The sequence below is a fragment of the Microcaecilia unicolor genome, chromosome 2 (genome assembly GCF_901765095.1).
Source record: "Microcaecilia unicolor chromosome 2, aMicUni1.1, whole genome shotgun sequence".
In the NCBI taxonomy this organism is placed as follows: Eukaryota; Metazoa; Chordata; class Amphibia; order Gymnophiona; family Siphonopidae; genus Microcaecilia; species Microcaecilia unicolor.
Window position 1 is genome coordinate 354,841,873 of NC_044032.1, and position 18,673 is coordinate 354,860,545.

General features: G+C 38.2%; 1 protein-coding gene across 1 annotated transcript in view; it reads left to right on the forward strand.

Annotated features, from left to right (window-relative positions):
• The window catches only part of TNKS (tankyrase), a 505,381-nt gene that overhangs the window by 312,667 nt on the left and 174,041 nt on the right, over nt 1-18,673 (forward strand). Inside the window, exon 15 of the mRNA XM_030194488.1 lies at nt 16,477-16,642. Coding sequence (XP_030050348.1) covers nt 16,477-16,642 — 166 coding nt within the window. The remainder of the gene's footprint in view (nt 1-16,476; nt 16,643-18,673) is intronic.

The following is an 18,673-nucleotide window of genomic DNA, read 5'->3' on the forward strand; positions in this document are numbered from 1 at the left end:
TGGCTGTGTGCTGATATTGCCATTAGTGCATGAGCATTGAAAAATATTAGCATGTGAGCACTTACCAACACATATTGTGTAGGTGCTAAGGGCTTACACTCTAATCCCGCACTAAACGTGCAATAATGTAGCTGCGCCGATTATCACAGAAACACCCACTCTCTGCCCCCCAGACACACCCCCTCTGTAATATCCCCCCCCCCCCCCCCCCCCAAAAAAAAAAAAAAAAAAAAATTTTTAGCATGCAGTTTGTGTGCACAGATCAGGAAATTACTGCAGGACACCTGAGCACATCCCATGGTAAGCCATTTTAAGCTGTGGTAAGCGCGTGCTTACTGCAGCTTAGTAAAAGGACCCCCCCTTAGTTTCTTTACTGATAACAAAAATTCTCAGTGGACTCACAGCTAAGTCACAGGATTGTCATAGTCATGTTCAGAGACTCATGTAAAGCGCTAGAAGGGATGCACACAATTGCCAGACCAGCCACCATACTGTTCAGTTTTATCCATGTCTGAAGACCTCTCCCACAATCTTTATTCAGAACTCTGTTAGGATGTTTTTTTGGGGGGTGGGGTGGGGGGTGACGAGATGATGGGGAAGTGGTTAGGGAGTTTGATACCTCTTGTTTCTTTTTCAGTAGTGAATCCTAATAAAAGTATTTCAATAAAGTTTTAAGGGTTTTATTTTTACAATGTCCATTTCACTGGATTGATGAGCTTTTTTGAGCTGAGTCTTGATTGCGAGTCTTTCTTCAAATTCACTCAGGAGGTCATCAGTACAGGACAGTGACTTAAATGTTCCAGAAGCAAGTGTGGTACACTGATGTGTGGAAATATGGTTTTGATTCCTGAGCCAGGCTTATGCTGTCCAAGTAAGCCAGGGTTTGTTATGCTACAGAGGCAACATTCATAATATCTGGGGAGGGAGTCTTTGCCATCATTCAGTGATGACTCCTAGTGGTCAAAAAGGGTTATTGAACTGGCTTCTGAACGTAGCCCTTAACAAAGGACTGTTGCGCAATGATGATACTGCGAAAGGTGGTTTTATTTGTTCAGATTTTAGTTCATGCCTTTACAGTAATAGCTCAAGCTGAGCTACACATAGGAGAAAGGGATGCAGATGCTAAATCTTAAAAAAAAAAAAAAAAGCCAAATCATAAGAAATTTTTAAAAGGTTTATATAAAAATATAATATGATACGACCATATTGGATTTTATTCATGTTTTAACATAAATTTCATTGTATGTTAAAACATGAATAAAATCCTGTATGGTCATATTACAGCAAAGTGCCTGCATCGGAGGTAAAAAAAAAACCAAAAAAAAAACACACACAAAAAAAAATCTTACTTACAAATAATTAAAATCATATAAAAAGTCAGAGTGCTGTTAATTTGTAGGTCTGATACAAGTTCTATTTGCAGATTATTTCTGTTTTTCAAGGCTCGATTGAGAGGAGTCTCAGATCGAGGAGTGTATGAGATCAGAGTGCTTGGGAAGTCATTTAATTTTCTTAAGGACTCCCAAGACATTACCTGGTCCATTCTCTCTACCCTGAGATGCATAAGCTCTTAGTTTTGAAGATATATTTTAAGAAGAAAGATGCTATTTTGAGGACAAAAAATGTTGGTATTCCTGGATGTAGGAACCAAAAAAAGGTAGGGGTGGACCAATGGGCAGTAAATGAATAGAGCCCCCCCCCCCCAAAAAAAAAAAAAAGGTGTATGAAATGGGCAAAATGTATTACACAAGCAGAAAAGACCCAGAAGAGCCAATAATAGGTCCCAAATGGGCAATTGTTCAGAAAAGAAGCTCATAGGCCAAACATTCAGAGGAAGGATTCGACAAGATGCTGAGTTGTGGTGTAGTCGCCTGCATCAGGAAACTATTCTAAGAAAGCGTGAAATGTTTGTGACTCCTGATGAAGGCGATTACACCAGAACACAGCACTGTAGGGGGTATTCCTGGATATGTCACATGCTACCCAGACGCAGAGGAAGTCTTTTTTTTAGGTTTAAAACCTTGGGTTTTGGCAATTGGGGCTACATCTTTATAAAGTTCCCCTGTAAATATCAAGTATAGTATCAGGGTAGCTTGTACACGTTCTTAAATCCTTCACACATGGAAAAATTTCCTTTGGATAAAAGGAATGATCTAGGGGCTGGAGAAGTGTGATGCAGAGTCTTTGAATGGTTCAGTTGTATAGTTGGAATCTTTATGATTCCTGTACATAAGTATTGCCATACTGGGAAACACCAAAGGTCCATCAAGCCCAGCATCCTGTTTCCAACAGTGGCCAATCCAGGTCACAAATACCTGGCAAGATCCCCAAAAAGTACAAAACATTTTATACTGCTTATCCCAGAAATAGTGGATTTTCCCCATGTCCATTTAATAATGGTCTATGGACTTTTCCTTTAGGAAGCCGTCCAAACGTTTTTAAAACTCCGCTAAGCTAATAGCCTTTACCACATTCTCTAGCAACGAATTCCAGAGTTTAATTGCACAATTCATTTTAAATTTACTACATTGTAACTTCATCACATGCCCCCTAGTCCTAGTATTTTTGGAAAGCGTAAACAGACGCTTCACATCTACCCATTCAACTCCACTCATTATTTTATAGACCTCTATCATATCTCCCCTCAGCCGCATTTTCTCCAAGTGGAAGAGCCTAGCCGCTTTAGCCTTTCCTGATAGGGAAGTTGTCCCATCCCCTTTATCATTTTCGTCACCCTTCTTTGCACCTTTTCTAATTCCACTATATCTTTTTTGAGATGGTGGCGACCCAAAATTGAACACAATATTTGAGGTGCGGTCGCACCATGGAGCAATACAAAGGCATTATAACATCCTCATTTTTGTTTTCCATTCCTTTCCTAATAATACCTAACATTCTATTTGCATTTTTAGCCGCAGCAGCACTCTGAGCAGAAGGTTTCAACGTGGATCAACGACACCTAGATTCCTTTCTTGGTCCGTGACTCCTAATGTGGAACCTTGCATGATGTAGCTATAATTCGGGTTCCTCTGTCCCACATGCATCACTTTGCACTTGCTCACATTAAACGTCATCTGCCATTTAGATGCCCAGTCTCATAAGGTCCTCTTGTAATTTTTCACAATCCTCCCGCGTTTTAACGACTTTGAATAACTTTGTGTCATCAGCAAATTTAATTACCTCACTAGTTACTCCCATCTCCAGGTCATTTATAAATATGTTAAAAAGCAGCAGTCCCAGCACAGAGCCCTGGGGAACCCCACTAACTACCCTTCTCCATTGAGAATACTGACCATTTAACCCTACTTTCTGTTTTCTATCTTTTCACCAGTTTTTAATCCACAATAGAACAGTACCTCCTATCCCATGATTCTCCAATTTCCTCTGGAGTCTTTCATGAGGTTCCTTGTCAAACGCCTTCTGAAAATCCAGATACACAATATCAACTGGCTCACCTTTATCCACATGTTTGTTCACTCCTTCAAAGAAATGTAGTAGATTGGTGAGGCAAGATTTCCCTTCACTAAATTCATGTTGACTTTGCCTCATTAATCCATGCTTTTGAATATGCTATAATTTTGTTCTTAATAGTCTCTACCATTTTGCCTGGCACTAACGTCAGACTCACCGGTCTATAATTTCCCGGATCTCCTCTGGAACCTTTTTTAAAAATCGGTGTTACATTGGCCACCCTCCAATCTTCCGGTACCACGCTCGATTTTAAGGATAAATTGCATGTTACTAACGATAGCTCCGCAAGCTCATTTTTCAGTTCTATCAGTACTCTGGGATGAATACCATCCAGTCCAGGAGATTTGCTACTCTTCAATTTGTAGAACTGCCCCATTACATCCTCCAGGTTTACAGAGAATTTATTAAGTTTCTCTGACTCGTCAGCTTTGAATACCATTTACGGCACCGATATCCCACCCAAATCTTCCTCGGTGAAGACCGAAGCAAAGAATTCATTTAATCTCTCCGCTACGGCTTTGTCTTCTTTGATTGCCCTTTTACTCCTCGGTCGTCTAGCGGTCCAACCAATTCTTTTGCCAGCTTCCTGCTTTTAATATACCTAAAAAAAGTTTTACTATGCATTTTTGCCTCCAACGCAATATTTTTCTCGAAGTCCCTCTTAGCCTACCTTATCAGCGCTTTGCATTTGACTTGACATTCTTTATGCTGTTTCTTATTATTTTCAATCGGTTCCTTCTTCCATTTTCTGAAGGATTTTCTTTTAGCTCTGATAGCTTCCTTCACCTCACTTTTTAACCATGCCAGTTCCGTCCTCCTTTTTTAATACGTGGCATATATTTGGCCTGGGCTTCCAGGATGGTGTTTTTGAACAGCATCCACGCCTGATGTAAATTTTTGACCCTCGCAGCCGCTCCTCTAAGTTTTTGGTTTTTTTTTACCGTTCTTCTCATTTTATTATAGTCTCCTTTTTTAAAGTTAAATGCTAATGTATTTGATTTCCTATTTATACTTCAAAGCTAATATCAAATCCGATCATATTATGATCACTTATCAATTGGCCCCAGCACCATTACCTCCCGCACCAGATCATGCACTCCACTAAGGACTAGGTCTAGAATGTTTCCTTCTCTCGTCGGCTCCTGTACCAGCTGCTCCATAAAGCTGTCCTTGATTTTATCTAGGAATTTTGCCTCCTTAGCGTATCCCGATGTTACATTTACCCAGTCAGTATCGGGGTAATTGAAATCACCCATTATTATTGTGTTGCCCAGTTTGTTTGCGTCCCTAATTTCCTTTAACATTTCTGCATCCGTCTGTTCATCCTGGCCAGGCGGATGGTTGTACACTCCTATCCCTATCCTTTTCCCCTTTACACATGGAATTTCAATCCACAGTGATTCCAAGAAGTGTTTTGTTTCCTGCAGAATTTTCAATCTATTTGATTCAAGGCTCTCGTTAATATACAATGCTAGAATGCAATATTTCAACAATGTATTCTATTGCTTAATTTTGTATATAATTTTTTTTTCCGCATGATGGGGGCTAGCGGATCTCTTTTTCTTCATATTTGAGTTTTTCTTGATACTTTGTGTGATATGTCTGTTTCCCTTTTTCCTTTTGAGATTTAGATGTAAAATGTTTAATTAAAAAAAAAACGATAAATAAAAGGTTCCCAGGGCTCATCTCTGTCCCCAATTTTATTCAGTATCACTTTTTTCAGTTTGGTACTGATCGCCTATGTTAGGCTTCTCTTGTTGTTCATATGCAGATGATATTTTCTTTGTGATTACATTTCAAGATACACTGCAGATCATGTATGCTGTACTAGAAAATGTTTATAGTGAATCACTTCTTGGATGACTGCTCAAGGTTTAAAACTAGATGTTGAATAAAACCCCAATTTCATTATGGATTGGTAATACTTCTAATATGCTCCCATAGAAAAATCCAATTCTTGTAAGAAATATAATTCCCTTGCTCAAGACTTTGAAAAAAGGGTCATGTTAGACTTGCTCTTGGCAATAGATACCCAACTGAGCAATGTGTTGTGGTCATGAGTTGCAGTACCAAGAGAGACTGCATCAGGCTGAGAGGCAATGGTTCGAGGATAATCTGTCTTTAATAAAGCTATTTGCCAAGCCTGTCAACATACTTGCATACATGTGATTCAGAATGCAGAGAGAGGATATATTATGCTGTGACATTCAGGTTGTGGGAATCCAATGCATATACTTTTTTGTTTGGTTTCCAGGATTGCTTCACCATCTTTAGTTAAGTCTAGTTATGTGACCCTCTCTCCTTAGATTCTTTTAAATTTTGTTTTAGAAAAGATTCATGACCTGAGAGCAGACTTTGGTATGAAAAGAGTTGGATAAAACACACAGTCCAGTATGTCACTTTTATTCAAATGAGCCTATCGTAGCCACGTTTCATCTTGTGCCAGCATCAGGGGATAAACAATGATCCTGTAGCCTTATTCAGTCTCTAAGTAAAATTATATCTGACAGAAACCTAAAAAGAGTTGTAAGGCTTCATTGCCAAGGAGTTTCATTATCCTGTGCCTTGAGCCCAGTCTTCATAAATGGATTAATATTGGGAAATATCTGTCAGGTATAATTTTACTACATGGATATCACTAAGTAGATCATTGTTTGTCCCTGATATAGGTGCAAGCTGAAATGTGGCTGTCAGGATCATTTGAATAAAAGTGACTTTTACCATACTGCACTGGACTCTCTGTGCTTTATCTAGCTCTTTTCATACTTCTGTGTGTGTGCTTTTTTTTTTTTTTTTTTTTTTTGCCGAGAGCAAACTTTTCCTTGCTATTGTCACCAATGATCTGAAACTGGCAGTTTGACCAGCTTTTATTTATTTAGTTAGTTATTTGTTATTTTTGCTCTCTTCTTAAGATCTAAGTGTGCTCTTCAGAAGACTTTATTTAGCCTCTTTGAAAATTATTTTTCTGCTATAAATATCCTTTCTTCAAATTTGATTAAGGACTCCTCCCTGTCATTGTTACCCTATATTTTAGAAGATGGTAAATTCTAGTTTATCTCAGGGAATGATGCATCCTACGAAAAAATGAGCCATTTGTATACTCTATTTAAAGATTCAAAGGTAGACCCTACTATCCCATCTAGCTGTCAGCCTAATCCAACTTGCTCTTTATATTGAGTACCACTGATAAAATTGGTTTTGGTCATATCTATAGGTTTGTTGAGAAATCAAATGCACTTCATCCAAGGCAATCTTATTTTAAGTAACACCATAGAACCGAGACTTCTCTGGTAAATCACGTGTGGGTATCCTTGGACTCAGGGAAGTATATTCCATTACTGCTGCTAGATATCGGTGCTGCATTTGAATGCATTGATTACTCATGTCTTCTGAAAAGGCTTTGTGATATCTGCATTAGTGAGACAATTTTTAATGGATTTTAATCATTTATTTATTTATTTGCTGCATTTGTATCCAATAAAAAAATAGTGGGTAGAGTCAAACTGAATGCATGACAATGGTAAAAATAAAGGAAGGTGGGGAGAGAGACCTCAGACTGGCCACATATATACAAATTAATGGGATTATTCGTGTGAAAATGCAGATATGCACCATCACCATGTTTTAATCACTGGTCCTCGACCCACCACCTCCCTAAATGTTGGACAATATTTGTTTTTATAATCAAATTCATACAAAAACGTGCTACATATACCCTCTCAGGACATAAAAAGCAGGCATGATAACTTATCTTATGGCAGCTTCAAAAACGGGCCTCCCCAACGGGTATATGTAGCACGTTTTTGTATGAATTTGATTATAAAAACAAATATTGTCCAACATTTAGGGAGGTGGTGGGTCGAGGACCATTGATTAAAACATGGTGATGGTGCATATCTGCATTTTCGCATGAATAATCCCATTAATTTGCTTATATGTGGCCAGTCTGAGGTCTCTCTTCCCCCCTTCCTTTATTTTTACCATTGTCATGCATTCAGTTTGACTCTACCCACTATTTTTGGTTGTATTACCGTAAGTGAAGCGGGGTTTTTTTTTCTCCCCTTTTTGATTTACTGCATTTGTATCCCACATTTTCCCACCTATTTGCAGGCTCAATGTGGCTTACATGATATTACAACATCAATCCCCATACAGTGGGGGAAATAAGTATTTGATCCCTTGCTGATTTTGTAAGTTTGCCCACTGACAAAGACATGAGCAGCCCATAATTGAAGGGTAGGTTATTGGTAACAGTGAGAGATAGCACATCACAAATTAAATCCGGAAAATCACATTGTGGAAAGTATATGAATTTATTTGCATTCTGCAGAGGGAAATAAGTATTTGATCCCCCACCAACCAGTAAGAGATCTGGCCCCTACAGACCAGGTAGATGCTCCAAATCAACTCGTTACCTGCATGACAGACAGCTGTCGGCAATGGTCACCTGTATGAAAGACACCTGTCCACAGACTCAGTGAATCAGTCAGACTCTAACCTCTACAAAATGGCCAAGAGCAAGGAGCTGTCTAAGGATGTCAGGGACAAGATCATACACCTGCACAAGGCTGGAATGGGCTACAAAACCATCAGTAAGACGCTGGGCGAGAAGGAGACAACTGTTGGTGCCATAGTAAGAAAATGGAAGAAGTACAAAATGACTGTCAATCGACAAAGATCTGGGGCTCCACGCAAAATCTCACCTCGTGGGGTATCCTTGATCATGAGGAAGGTTAGAAATCAGCCTACAACTACAAGGGGGGAACTTGTCAATGATCTCAAGGCAGCTGGGACCACTGTCACCACGAAAACCATTGGTAACACATTACGACATAACGGATTGCAATCCTGCAGTGCCCGCAAGGTCCCCCTGCTCCGGAAGGCACATGTGACGGCCCGTCTGAAGTTTGCCAGTGAACACCTGGATGATGCCGAGAGTGATTGGGAGAAGGTGCTGTGGTCAGATGAGACAAAAATTGAGCTCTTTGGCATGAACTCAACTCGCCGTGTTTGGAGGAAGAGAAATGCTGCCTATGACCCAAAGAACACCGTCCCCACTGTCAAGCATGGAGGTGGAAATGTTATGTTTTGGGGGTGTTTCTCTGCTAAGGGCACAGGACTACTTCACCGCATCAATGGGAGAATGGATGGGGCCATGTACCGTACAATTCTGAGTGACAACCTCCTTCCCTCCGCCAGGGCCTTAAAAATGGGTCGTGGCTGGGTCTTCCAGCACGACAATGACCCAAAACATACAGCCAAGGCAACAAAGGAGTGGCTCAGGAAGAAGCACATTAGGGTCATGGAGTGGCCTAGCCAGTCACCAGACCTTAATCCCATTGAAAACTTATGGAGGGAGCTGAAGCTGCGAGTTGCCAAGCGACAGCCCAGAACTCTTAATGATTTAGAGATGATCTGCAAAGAGGAGTGGACCAAAATTCCTCCTGACATGTGTGCAAACCTCATCATCAACTACAGAAGACGTCTGACCGCTGTGCTTGCCAACAAGGGTTTTGCCACCAAGTATTAGGTCTTGTTTGCCAGAGGGATTAAATACTTATTTCCCTCTGCAGAATGCAAATAAATTCATATACTTTCCACAATGTGATTTTCCGGATTTAATTTGTGATGTGCTATCTCTCACTGTTACCAATAACCTACCCTTCAATTATGGGCTGCTCATGTCTTTGTCAGTGGGCAAACTTACAAAATCAGCAAGGGATCAAATACTTATTTCCCCCACTGTATATCCCCTTATGATGACATTAAAAATGAACCCTCATTTATAAGGAATATGGACTGTAATTTCCTTTTCTGTGTGTAAAGCCTGTTGTAACCCAGACAAGAGTTTGTTTGTTTTTTTTTAGTAAAGTTGCATGACCACATACTTGCAACTAGTATGGTTCATTCATCACAAGATCTCTTGCAATTCACTTTTAAGGTTGTGAAAGATGACATCTATTTCTGAATCTTTGATATTTGAGTTTCACAGGGTTCCATCTTTGCCCCTCTACTTTTTAATATCTTTATGGCCCCGATAGCTACCATGATACAAGGTTTTGGGATAGGAGTCTCTGTGTTGATGACATTCATTTTATAGCAACTTTGCATCAGATGGTGGTCCTCTTTGCTGCTGTCACACTCTGGCTGAGTTCATAGAAACTTAAACTGAACCCTTCTAATTCAGAGGCTGTGTTGTTCTAGAATAAACCCCCATGTTTGCTTTCTACTATTACTGGTTATGATATTCTGATACTGCTGTTTGTATTATCATAGCTTATTGACACATTTGATTAGGAGCTCCAATTTGGTCTCTAAAGCTCTACTAAGACAGAAAAGAGACAAGACAGGAAATAAGAACATGGCAGGAACACAATCACAACACAGGAGTGGGAATGACAAGTGTGATGAGCCAAGTGAAGTAACACAAGTCTTTATTATGTATAGCAGCAGTTGCCTTGGAGTCAGCAGATCAAATAAAGACACAAACTCCACTGAAAGCATAGACTTAGCATGGTCCGTGTTTTGTCATGTCTTCATCAGGAGTCCAATTCTAGACAAATCAAGAGGAGTGTGCTTCACTACTTCGGCACTGCACACATCAGTTTTGTGTGGTTGTTTGTTTTACTCAGCACACTTAGCTCATCGCACTAGTCACGCCCACTCCTGTGTTTTACTTGTTTTGTTCTCTGTGGGATTGTTTGGTTTTCTTTTGCTGTAGGAATGCAATCACAGCTATCACAGATAGCAGGAAACCAGATTCAGCTACAGATTGGACACAGACCAGGAACAGAAATGAGAAAGCATAGAAACCCAGACTATAAGGCCCAAGGAAGTTTGATACCAGGAGACGGCATGAGCTTATCTGGGCTGCCTCCACATTGAGGGACGCAAAACATTTGCAGACGCTATTAGAAACAGCACAAGTTTACTATTGTTTTCATTATTTAATTAAACCGTCTTGGTTTTGTATTCTGTCAGGAGGGTTTCAAGTGGGGGATGTAAGGGGAGTGGGGGGTTGGGGAATTTTCGAGGGGTCTGTGAAGTGGAGGAGAGTTATATTCAATGTTCTCGGTGCTCCAGAGCTTGCTTTATATGCAATGCTGTATCGTGGTTTTCAGTGCTGCACTATATGCCTTTAGTTTTGCTTATGATGACAATAAAGATATTTCTATATAAAAACAATGCCAAACGCTTATGACTGCCTATGTGTGTATTTTTTTTTTATTTGAAAGCTTTTTTTTTATTTTTATATAATGAAATACAATTTGAAATCACTAAAACAGCATAAACATTATTGTAGCTGGTAGAAACAGCAGTAATAAACTCTCTATATTTTGTAATCATTTTTCTACACTGTTCTATAGAATACAGTAATACATGGCCAAATCTCAGTGAGGATATCCTGTTCTGATGGGTTCATCTTAACTGTTGCTGTAATCTGCCTTGGGAAGCCTGGTGTTAAGATGGAACATATTAAAATTAAATGGAAGTAAAGTAACTCTCCTTTCTTTTGGAGGACATGGAATCACATCTTTACTTCATCTCATTTGTAGAAGTTTACACTTTAGATACACAAATGGATTATTCTGTTTTGAGCATGTTTCAGGGACAAGTGTTTTGTAAGTCAAAATAATAAAAATAAATTTTCATGCAGATCTCTCATTTGTTTAAAGATAACTAAATAGGCTATAAGCCCTTAATGCTGCCCATTGTTTTCCTTATATTTTGTTCTTGTAATGACTTATATTGTGCCAAAACTGAAAACTCTTATCTCTATCTGGTCGATAATAAAAGGAGCTCATTGTGAACACTATCCACCCTAAAAGGTTGTTTTGTGGCTGTATATGAGGAATTGTGATTTGCATAAATGTGTTTTCGTTTGTAGTCATACATCCAAAGGCTATATAAAACTTTCAAGAAAGCCAGATAATTGTTTAACTTATTAGTGGAACATAACTACAAAGGCATAGTCTGGTCGCATTTTTGATATGGTAATACAAGACCCCCCAGCTAAGGAACAGATTATTTTGAATTAGTCTTCACTGGACCAAACTTGCTTTCCTTGTGCCATCATCATCCAGCTGGATAGGCAGTGTATTAAAAGGTGGAGGATAAAGAATTTTATCTTTTTTATTTGACATGTATATCTTAATTATCCCAAACAAACTCGAGTTCAATGTGGTTTACATTTAAATATACAGTGAGACAGCATAATAGAAGTCAGTATCAACATGGGAGCAAGTAGATGGATACATCTAAAACACTTAACAAAGTTAAGATTAGCATATATGCCCAACTGGGCATTTAAAAGTCTGTCCTTAATGCTGCATGTTCAGAAATCATTGCTATAACTATAGACAGTTATTCAAACATTATCACATGCACACACTAGAACAAGCATCTATACATACACTGCAAAAGTAAACAACTTCTACTGAATACATCCAAAACTTAATTTTTATTTTCCCGTTTCCATCTTCTAAAATACTAGACAGCAGATGCATAGGTCAGTAGGACCCAGAGCAGTCCAAAACAAATCAAGACAGAAACAACTCAGTTTATACCTAATTGTTCAACCTCCCTTAGGTTTTGCCATTGGGTTTAAAAAGCAAGACCATGTGCATTTAAGGTCTGGATAAACGAATTAAAACCATCAATGTTTTAAGCAAATGCCCCAAATATGTAGTACTTGGTAGCAATAATGACACAGTGATGGTATATTCACATTGCAGGCAGCCAACAGATTTATTTTCCACTGAAAATTAACTTTGTATGAACTTGATGGCTAATAGTGTGCTGCTTGCATTTACATCCAAACAGACTTTACAAAGAAGTAAATATATACAGAACTGGCCCATTTAGACTTACTCTAGACTGCTACATTATTCAATACCTCTCTTTTAAATGGTAGTAATAAAAAATATCAAGTGCATTTTTATAATATACCATTGCATTCCACAAGACAAAAGGAGCATGTTCCCACATACCATCTTTCTCGTTTGATCTAGGCACAGGAAAAAAGATTTTAAATGCTCCCAGGTTTCAACCTAATTAAGGTTTAAAAAAACAAAAACACCCTTTGTAGTTGAAAATAAAAACTGACTGTTGAGCACCTGACTCTTATATGTCTGTTTTGATGACCCTTTACTAGGTGAAAACATCTCAGCACCAATAAAACGCGTGCTAGGCTATCCCTATAATCAGCCCCTTGAAATGACAGACTGATTACGATTTAGAAGTAATTATTATTCTAATCAATGCAAGATTATTCTGTTCTGACGATTCCTCTGTGCACATCTCTGTACTGCTCAAGCTGGCATGTTTTTATAATAGATGTAATATAAATGCTACCAATGAGAATGCGGAAGCGGATAGTTTGTTTTGCGTTCGCCAATACGGCGGCTCCAGAGGGGGGGAGATAGCTTCAACTTTTTGATGTCATGCCTTATCCTGTTGTAATCCAACCTCCTTGATTTAGAAAGGGGCACAAGGAAACTAAACAAGAGAGCAAACCTGTCCTACAAAGATAGAGACTGGGTGAACAGCGCCTCCTAAAGTCAGGGACGCTCATGCCCAAAATGGCACCAGTCTTCACCAGCTTTCTGCTGGCCATGACACTCCCACTCTTCTCTTGAAAACTGTGCCTGTTTTTGCATGGAGTCCAGAATGGCCTCGGCTAGTAAATGTGTTTTGTGACTCAAATTTAGCCATTAGATTAGACATTCTGCTGTAATTTTTAGAACTAAAGTTGAATAACCACTAGGAGCTTGACTTAAGCATTTTACACTTTTACTTTGTGAAGTGTCATTTCATTAGGGTGGCATGAAAATGATTGATTTGAACTTTTCTGGCAAATTAATTTCTGTTGTGTTGGTGCTGTGCAGCCATGTAAAAGGTTTGACTCATTTCTTTCTGTTAAGCACGTCTGATTAAAAATTTAACACAGGTAGTGTGACTTATCATTGTAACAGTATAGGTCATCATCACTAATAGTAACATTTGGAGTGTTGTGTTGCATAATAGAATCTCATACAGTGTACTGTAAAGAACTTGCAGCAGTAGCATAATGATAGCAGACAAATACCCAAATGAGCCCATACAGTCTACCTAGTAAGTAGTTGTGTTGTAACCATTATCTGTAGGTTATGCCGAGGCCTTCTGTTTAGCTTTGTAATTGCTGTTTTGTGCAGGTTCTCTTATTCCTTCTTGGAAACTCAATGCAGACATTTCTGAGCTGAACCATTCCTACATGGATGTTACCCTAGTATAGATGTTCTTAACCTGTTCCTGCACTCTTTTAACTGATCAATGAAACCCTCTCACAGCCCCTTCCTAAACCGTGTCCACTGGTGACTACTGACAAGCTACTTGTTGCTGTTGCTAACTGTGCTAACTGCTAATATGTTGCCAAAATTACAGTAGTACAGAGTTATACTATCAATGATTGTCCTAATAACTGCCTTTTCTCTATCTAGAAAGATTTCAAGACCCTTTGACCCCATTTGATTTCTTCCCGCAGGCATTGAGGGTACAGGCACCACTGGTTAAGACCCCCTGCTCTAGTACTTCATTACCTTCATCTTGTCACTAAGGATCCTCTGAGTTAATCCCACTCTTTATTTATGACATTTATATCCCACATTATCTCAAATAGAATTCAAGTATACACACACACACACTTTGTTCTATCTACACAAAATTACTAATAACAGCATAACATGAAATTCTGATCATGTAACATGTTTGTAATACATAGGATAGAATATGAATATGGACAGAGTTGTTGTTGTTGCAAGTTTAGAGGGTTATTTCTATTGTTAGAGGTCGATCTTATCAAGTGAGTTTTCAATAGTTTATGAAATAAGAGAGAGTCTTCAGTTTGACAGAGTTATTTTGGCAAAGAGTCCCATCTGGTTGTACTTTGGTATGAAAATCCAGCATTGTGGATAGTTTAATATTTGATTTTATTACATTGAGGCAAGTGTAATACACAAAAGTCTCTGGATGATTTTTTAGCATTGTGTGTTGATAGCTCTATAAGATTCTGCATGTAACGTTGGGGTGAACCGTAAATTATTTGGTGAGTGAATGCACATTATTTGAAAGTAATGCATGAGCTTATAGGTAGCCAATGTGGTTTGAGTAGAAGTGGGATTGCTTTGGAGTATCGGGTAACTTTAAGTACAAGACGAGCTGCTGTTTTGAGCAGTTTGTACTTTTCTGATTAGTGAGATCTTAAGTTCTACATAGACTGCATTGCAGTAATCAAATTTTGATAGTACCAAGGATTGAGTTAATGATCTGAAAATAATATTTTGAAAATAAGGTCATAATCATTTAGTTTCCATAATGATTTGAATACATTAGACGCTAATTTGGATACTTGTGGTTCAAATGAGAGATGTTGATCATTTATTATTCCCAGGATTTTCAAATTATGCTCCAGTGGATAAGTTTTGTTACCAATAGTAAAAGTAGAAGAAATAATTGGTTGGTGAGGGTTTGTTAGTTTTAAGAGTTTGGTTTTCTCTCTAAGTTCAGTTTGAAATTGTTTGCCCATGATTCCATTAGATCTAGGTCTGATTTTATATTTGTTAAGATTTCTTCCATATCTTTGTCAAAAGTGACATAGATTGTAACATCGGCATACATGAAACAGTTGAAACCATTTGATTCAAGTAGATAACCTAGAGTTGCCATCATTATATTAAACAGGATGGGGGAGAGAAGTGAACTTTGTGGTGCTCTGCAGTTAGGAGACCAGGGAGCTGAGAATGAGGCCTGATAGTTTTACTTGTAGAATCTAGAGGTGAGAAAGCCCTTGAACCACTGAAGTGCATTGCTGGATATACCAATATAATCTAGCAGATTGAGCAGAATGTCATGGTTCACTGTATCAAAAGCGCTAGACATATCAAATTGTAATTCCGTTGCCATTTTTGTCTCTGTCATTCACAGTTTTCAATCTGGTTTATATTTTATTGTCGAGTAAATATTGGTGCTTGAAGTTTTGTGAACATTCATCTTTCTTACCCATTCTTATCATTGTGAATATAAATGTGGACACAAATGTAAGGAATGGAGCATCACACTGTCATTTGTTAACAATGCATGCTAAGACCATTATTTGCATTTTCTACCACAGTGCCTATTTTATGCAGTGGGTGCTGCAGTAGATCATATACAGTGTGAATATAGGGATTGTAAGCTCTTTGAGCAGGAACTGTCTTTCTTCTATGTTTGTGCAGCGCTGCGTACGCCTTGTAGCGCTATAGAAATGCTAAATAGTAGTAGTAGTAGGATGCAACTGAGTTGTGAACTTAGGAAAGAAGAATTTTACATATGGATTATGTGACTGTAGAAAGATTATTCCTTATTTAAAAAGTGCAAATATACAGACACTCTATTAAGTTGGCAGAGAAAGACTTTATTATTAAAAAAAAAAGGCGGCACTGGCAATTAAAATGAATCAGAAGAGGTAATATTTTGAGGCTTCTAGTTAGTATTACGGTATGGTTTTAGCGATGAAATTTTAGATTATTTTTCCTGTTCTATATTTTTTCATACAGGTTTCTGAAACAGCCATCAGTATTTTTTTTCGGTGTAAACTTAATAATATACTATATTTAAAGTTCACATAAACTTAGGAAAAATAAGTATTCATGTTACTTTGTCACTTTCACAGCACCACTGGGAAAAGTAGAACTATTTTAGCTGTGTTAGTCACCAGATTGCTCTTCCTACTGTGCAAGGCAAGAGCCACCTCAGAATGAGAAGAAAATTTAAAGTAGGATTTGATCATGAATCATGATTATCTCTACCAAAGGACTGTGTTTGCTCTGTAAAAAGTGTAGAGAATTATTCATCCTTCAGTGCAGTTCTCAGCTAGTAGTGCCTCATATAAAAATAAACTGTATAAAAAATGCTTTCATATTGTTCACTTAAGTTTCAAATCAATATTAGTCTTGCAGCATTTCTAAAATGTGCTTTCTCCTTGTTCAGTGGTTTGGTACCCCTGCATAACGCCTGTTCCTATGGACACTACGAGGTTGCAGAGCTACTGGTGAGGCATGGCGCATCTGTCAACGTGGCAGACCTCTGGAAGTTCACTCCTCTGCACGAAGCAGCAGCGAAAGGAAAATATGAAATTTGCAAACTACTTCTCAAAGTATTACTACTTGTTATATTTACTATAACATTAAGGAGGTCATTTTACATGTTAGAAGGGTTAAGTGCCATTTGCACATGTAAAAAGCAGATTTATAGATGTGTAGCATTTTTTCATGTGTATACTGCAACATTTACATTTTTGAAGGTAGCAGATAGTATATATGAGAGAAACATCCAAGCATTACTTTGACTGTCTGACAGAGTGGGAGGGTGGGGGTATGCATGGGGACATAAAAGTATTTCATTGATATTCTAACAGAATGGGTGTTGGTAGGTGAGAGGAGGGTAATAAACAGAGAAATACAGCTTTATGTTTTATAATGAGTTAGAAAACCCAGATCCTTATTAAGTCCTGTTTGTTGGGTGTCAAAATATTCAATCACTCTTATTTCAAAGGTCTTACGTTCCTGTATTGTTTTAAAATTACCTTTCAGGATTCTTACTGTGAAATCACTGGTGCAGTAAGAATCCTGAAAGGTAATTTTAAAACAATACAGGAACGTAAGACCTTTGAAATAAGAATGATTGAATATTTTGACACTCATTATAAAACATAAAGCTGTATTTCTCTGTTTATTTTTCTGTTTATTACCCTCCTCTCACCTACCAACACCCCCACCCTCCCACTCTGTCAGACAGTCAAAGTAATGCTTTGATGTTTCTGTCATTTATACTATCTGCTACCTCGTTTGCTTATTTCCAATCTGAGGAAGAAGGGCAACCTTCGAAAGCTAATCAAGAAATGTATTAAGTTATGTCCAGTAAAAAAGGTATCATCTTATTTTCTTTTCCATGTTTTATTTTGTTTGATTTCTATTGGTAACCTTTAAGAGTGGACTAACACGGCTACCACACCTCGCCATTTTTGAAGGGAATGTGAGTTGAGTGGACCTGAAAAGTATATACATATTTCATATTTTGCAATGAAGTACATATACCTCTAAAAAATAAAATAAATTCCCTGTTAGACACTTGTTTGGACCTGCAGTATGCTTCCCTTTATGGCATTTAAAACCGCTTAATAAATCAAGGAATTTGACTTCTTGATTGGCTCCCCTGGAAGTGCAGGTTACAAAATCTGCTGTCTACACATGCAGATGTCAAATTTACATTTGCAGATCCTCAATAGTACTGTTTTTTTTAACACATTTATGAAACAGCTGCTGCTTCTATACATACCACGTATTCACTATTATGACTAGATAAAATAGCTTTAGATCATTTTCATTAAATAAGTCCATACACATCATAATTGCTTGGTTATGAAGTTTGGACTCTCCTTACTAAAGTGTAGAAGTATTTTGTAGTTACTGTACATTAATGTATGGGACCTACAAAACCTCCATGTTAATTACTGGTGTGTTTCCAACATTTTGTCATTTAGTTAATGCAGAGGAAATTTCTTTACTTAGTGTTAACAGATAATTCACTGGTAGCTACTGAGCATTTAGCTGTAAGTTCCATTCCCTGCCTCCTTCCACATAAGGGATTACTGTGAGAACTACTGTGTACTATTAAGGTGCTATGTTAAATTCTAGCAACTGTTAATTGCCAGTTAAACAGCATTACAGCTTTTTGTAAGGACGTATAAAGTATCTGGGTCCCAAATCTGTAAAAATTAATTTGGTTATGTATTTTGTATCTAATCCCAACCTCACTTTTCTTATACTGGATCATTTTGGATCCTCAGCTGGACTTTTAAACAGTGAGATTATGTGAATGGGGATTATTCCCTCTGACTTAGAAATGGAGAATTTCTTTCTATTTCCTCTTTCTCTTACCCTCTTCTGTCCATCGGTGCCTTCTGATTCTTGTCTTCTGTCTTACCATCTACCAACATGGCTTCTTTCCCTTCTCCACCCAAATGCCCCTTCTCTGATAGCTTTTGTAAGAACCTATCCACTCCCGTGGCCCATTTTCACATCCCACTAACCTCCTTAATTTGTCTCCAGACCTCAGGGGTGGACTGACCATTCTGGCATTCGGGTAGTGCCTGAGGGCCCAGAGGCTGTGCCCTGTTGCCTGCTGC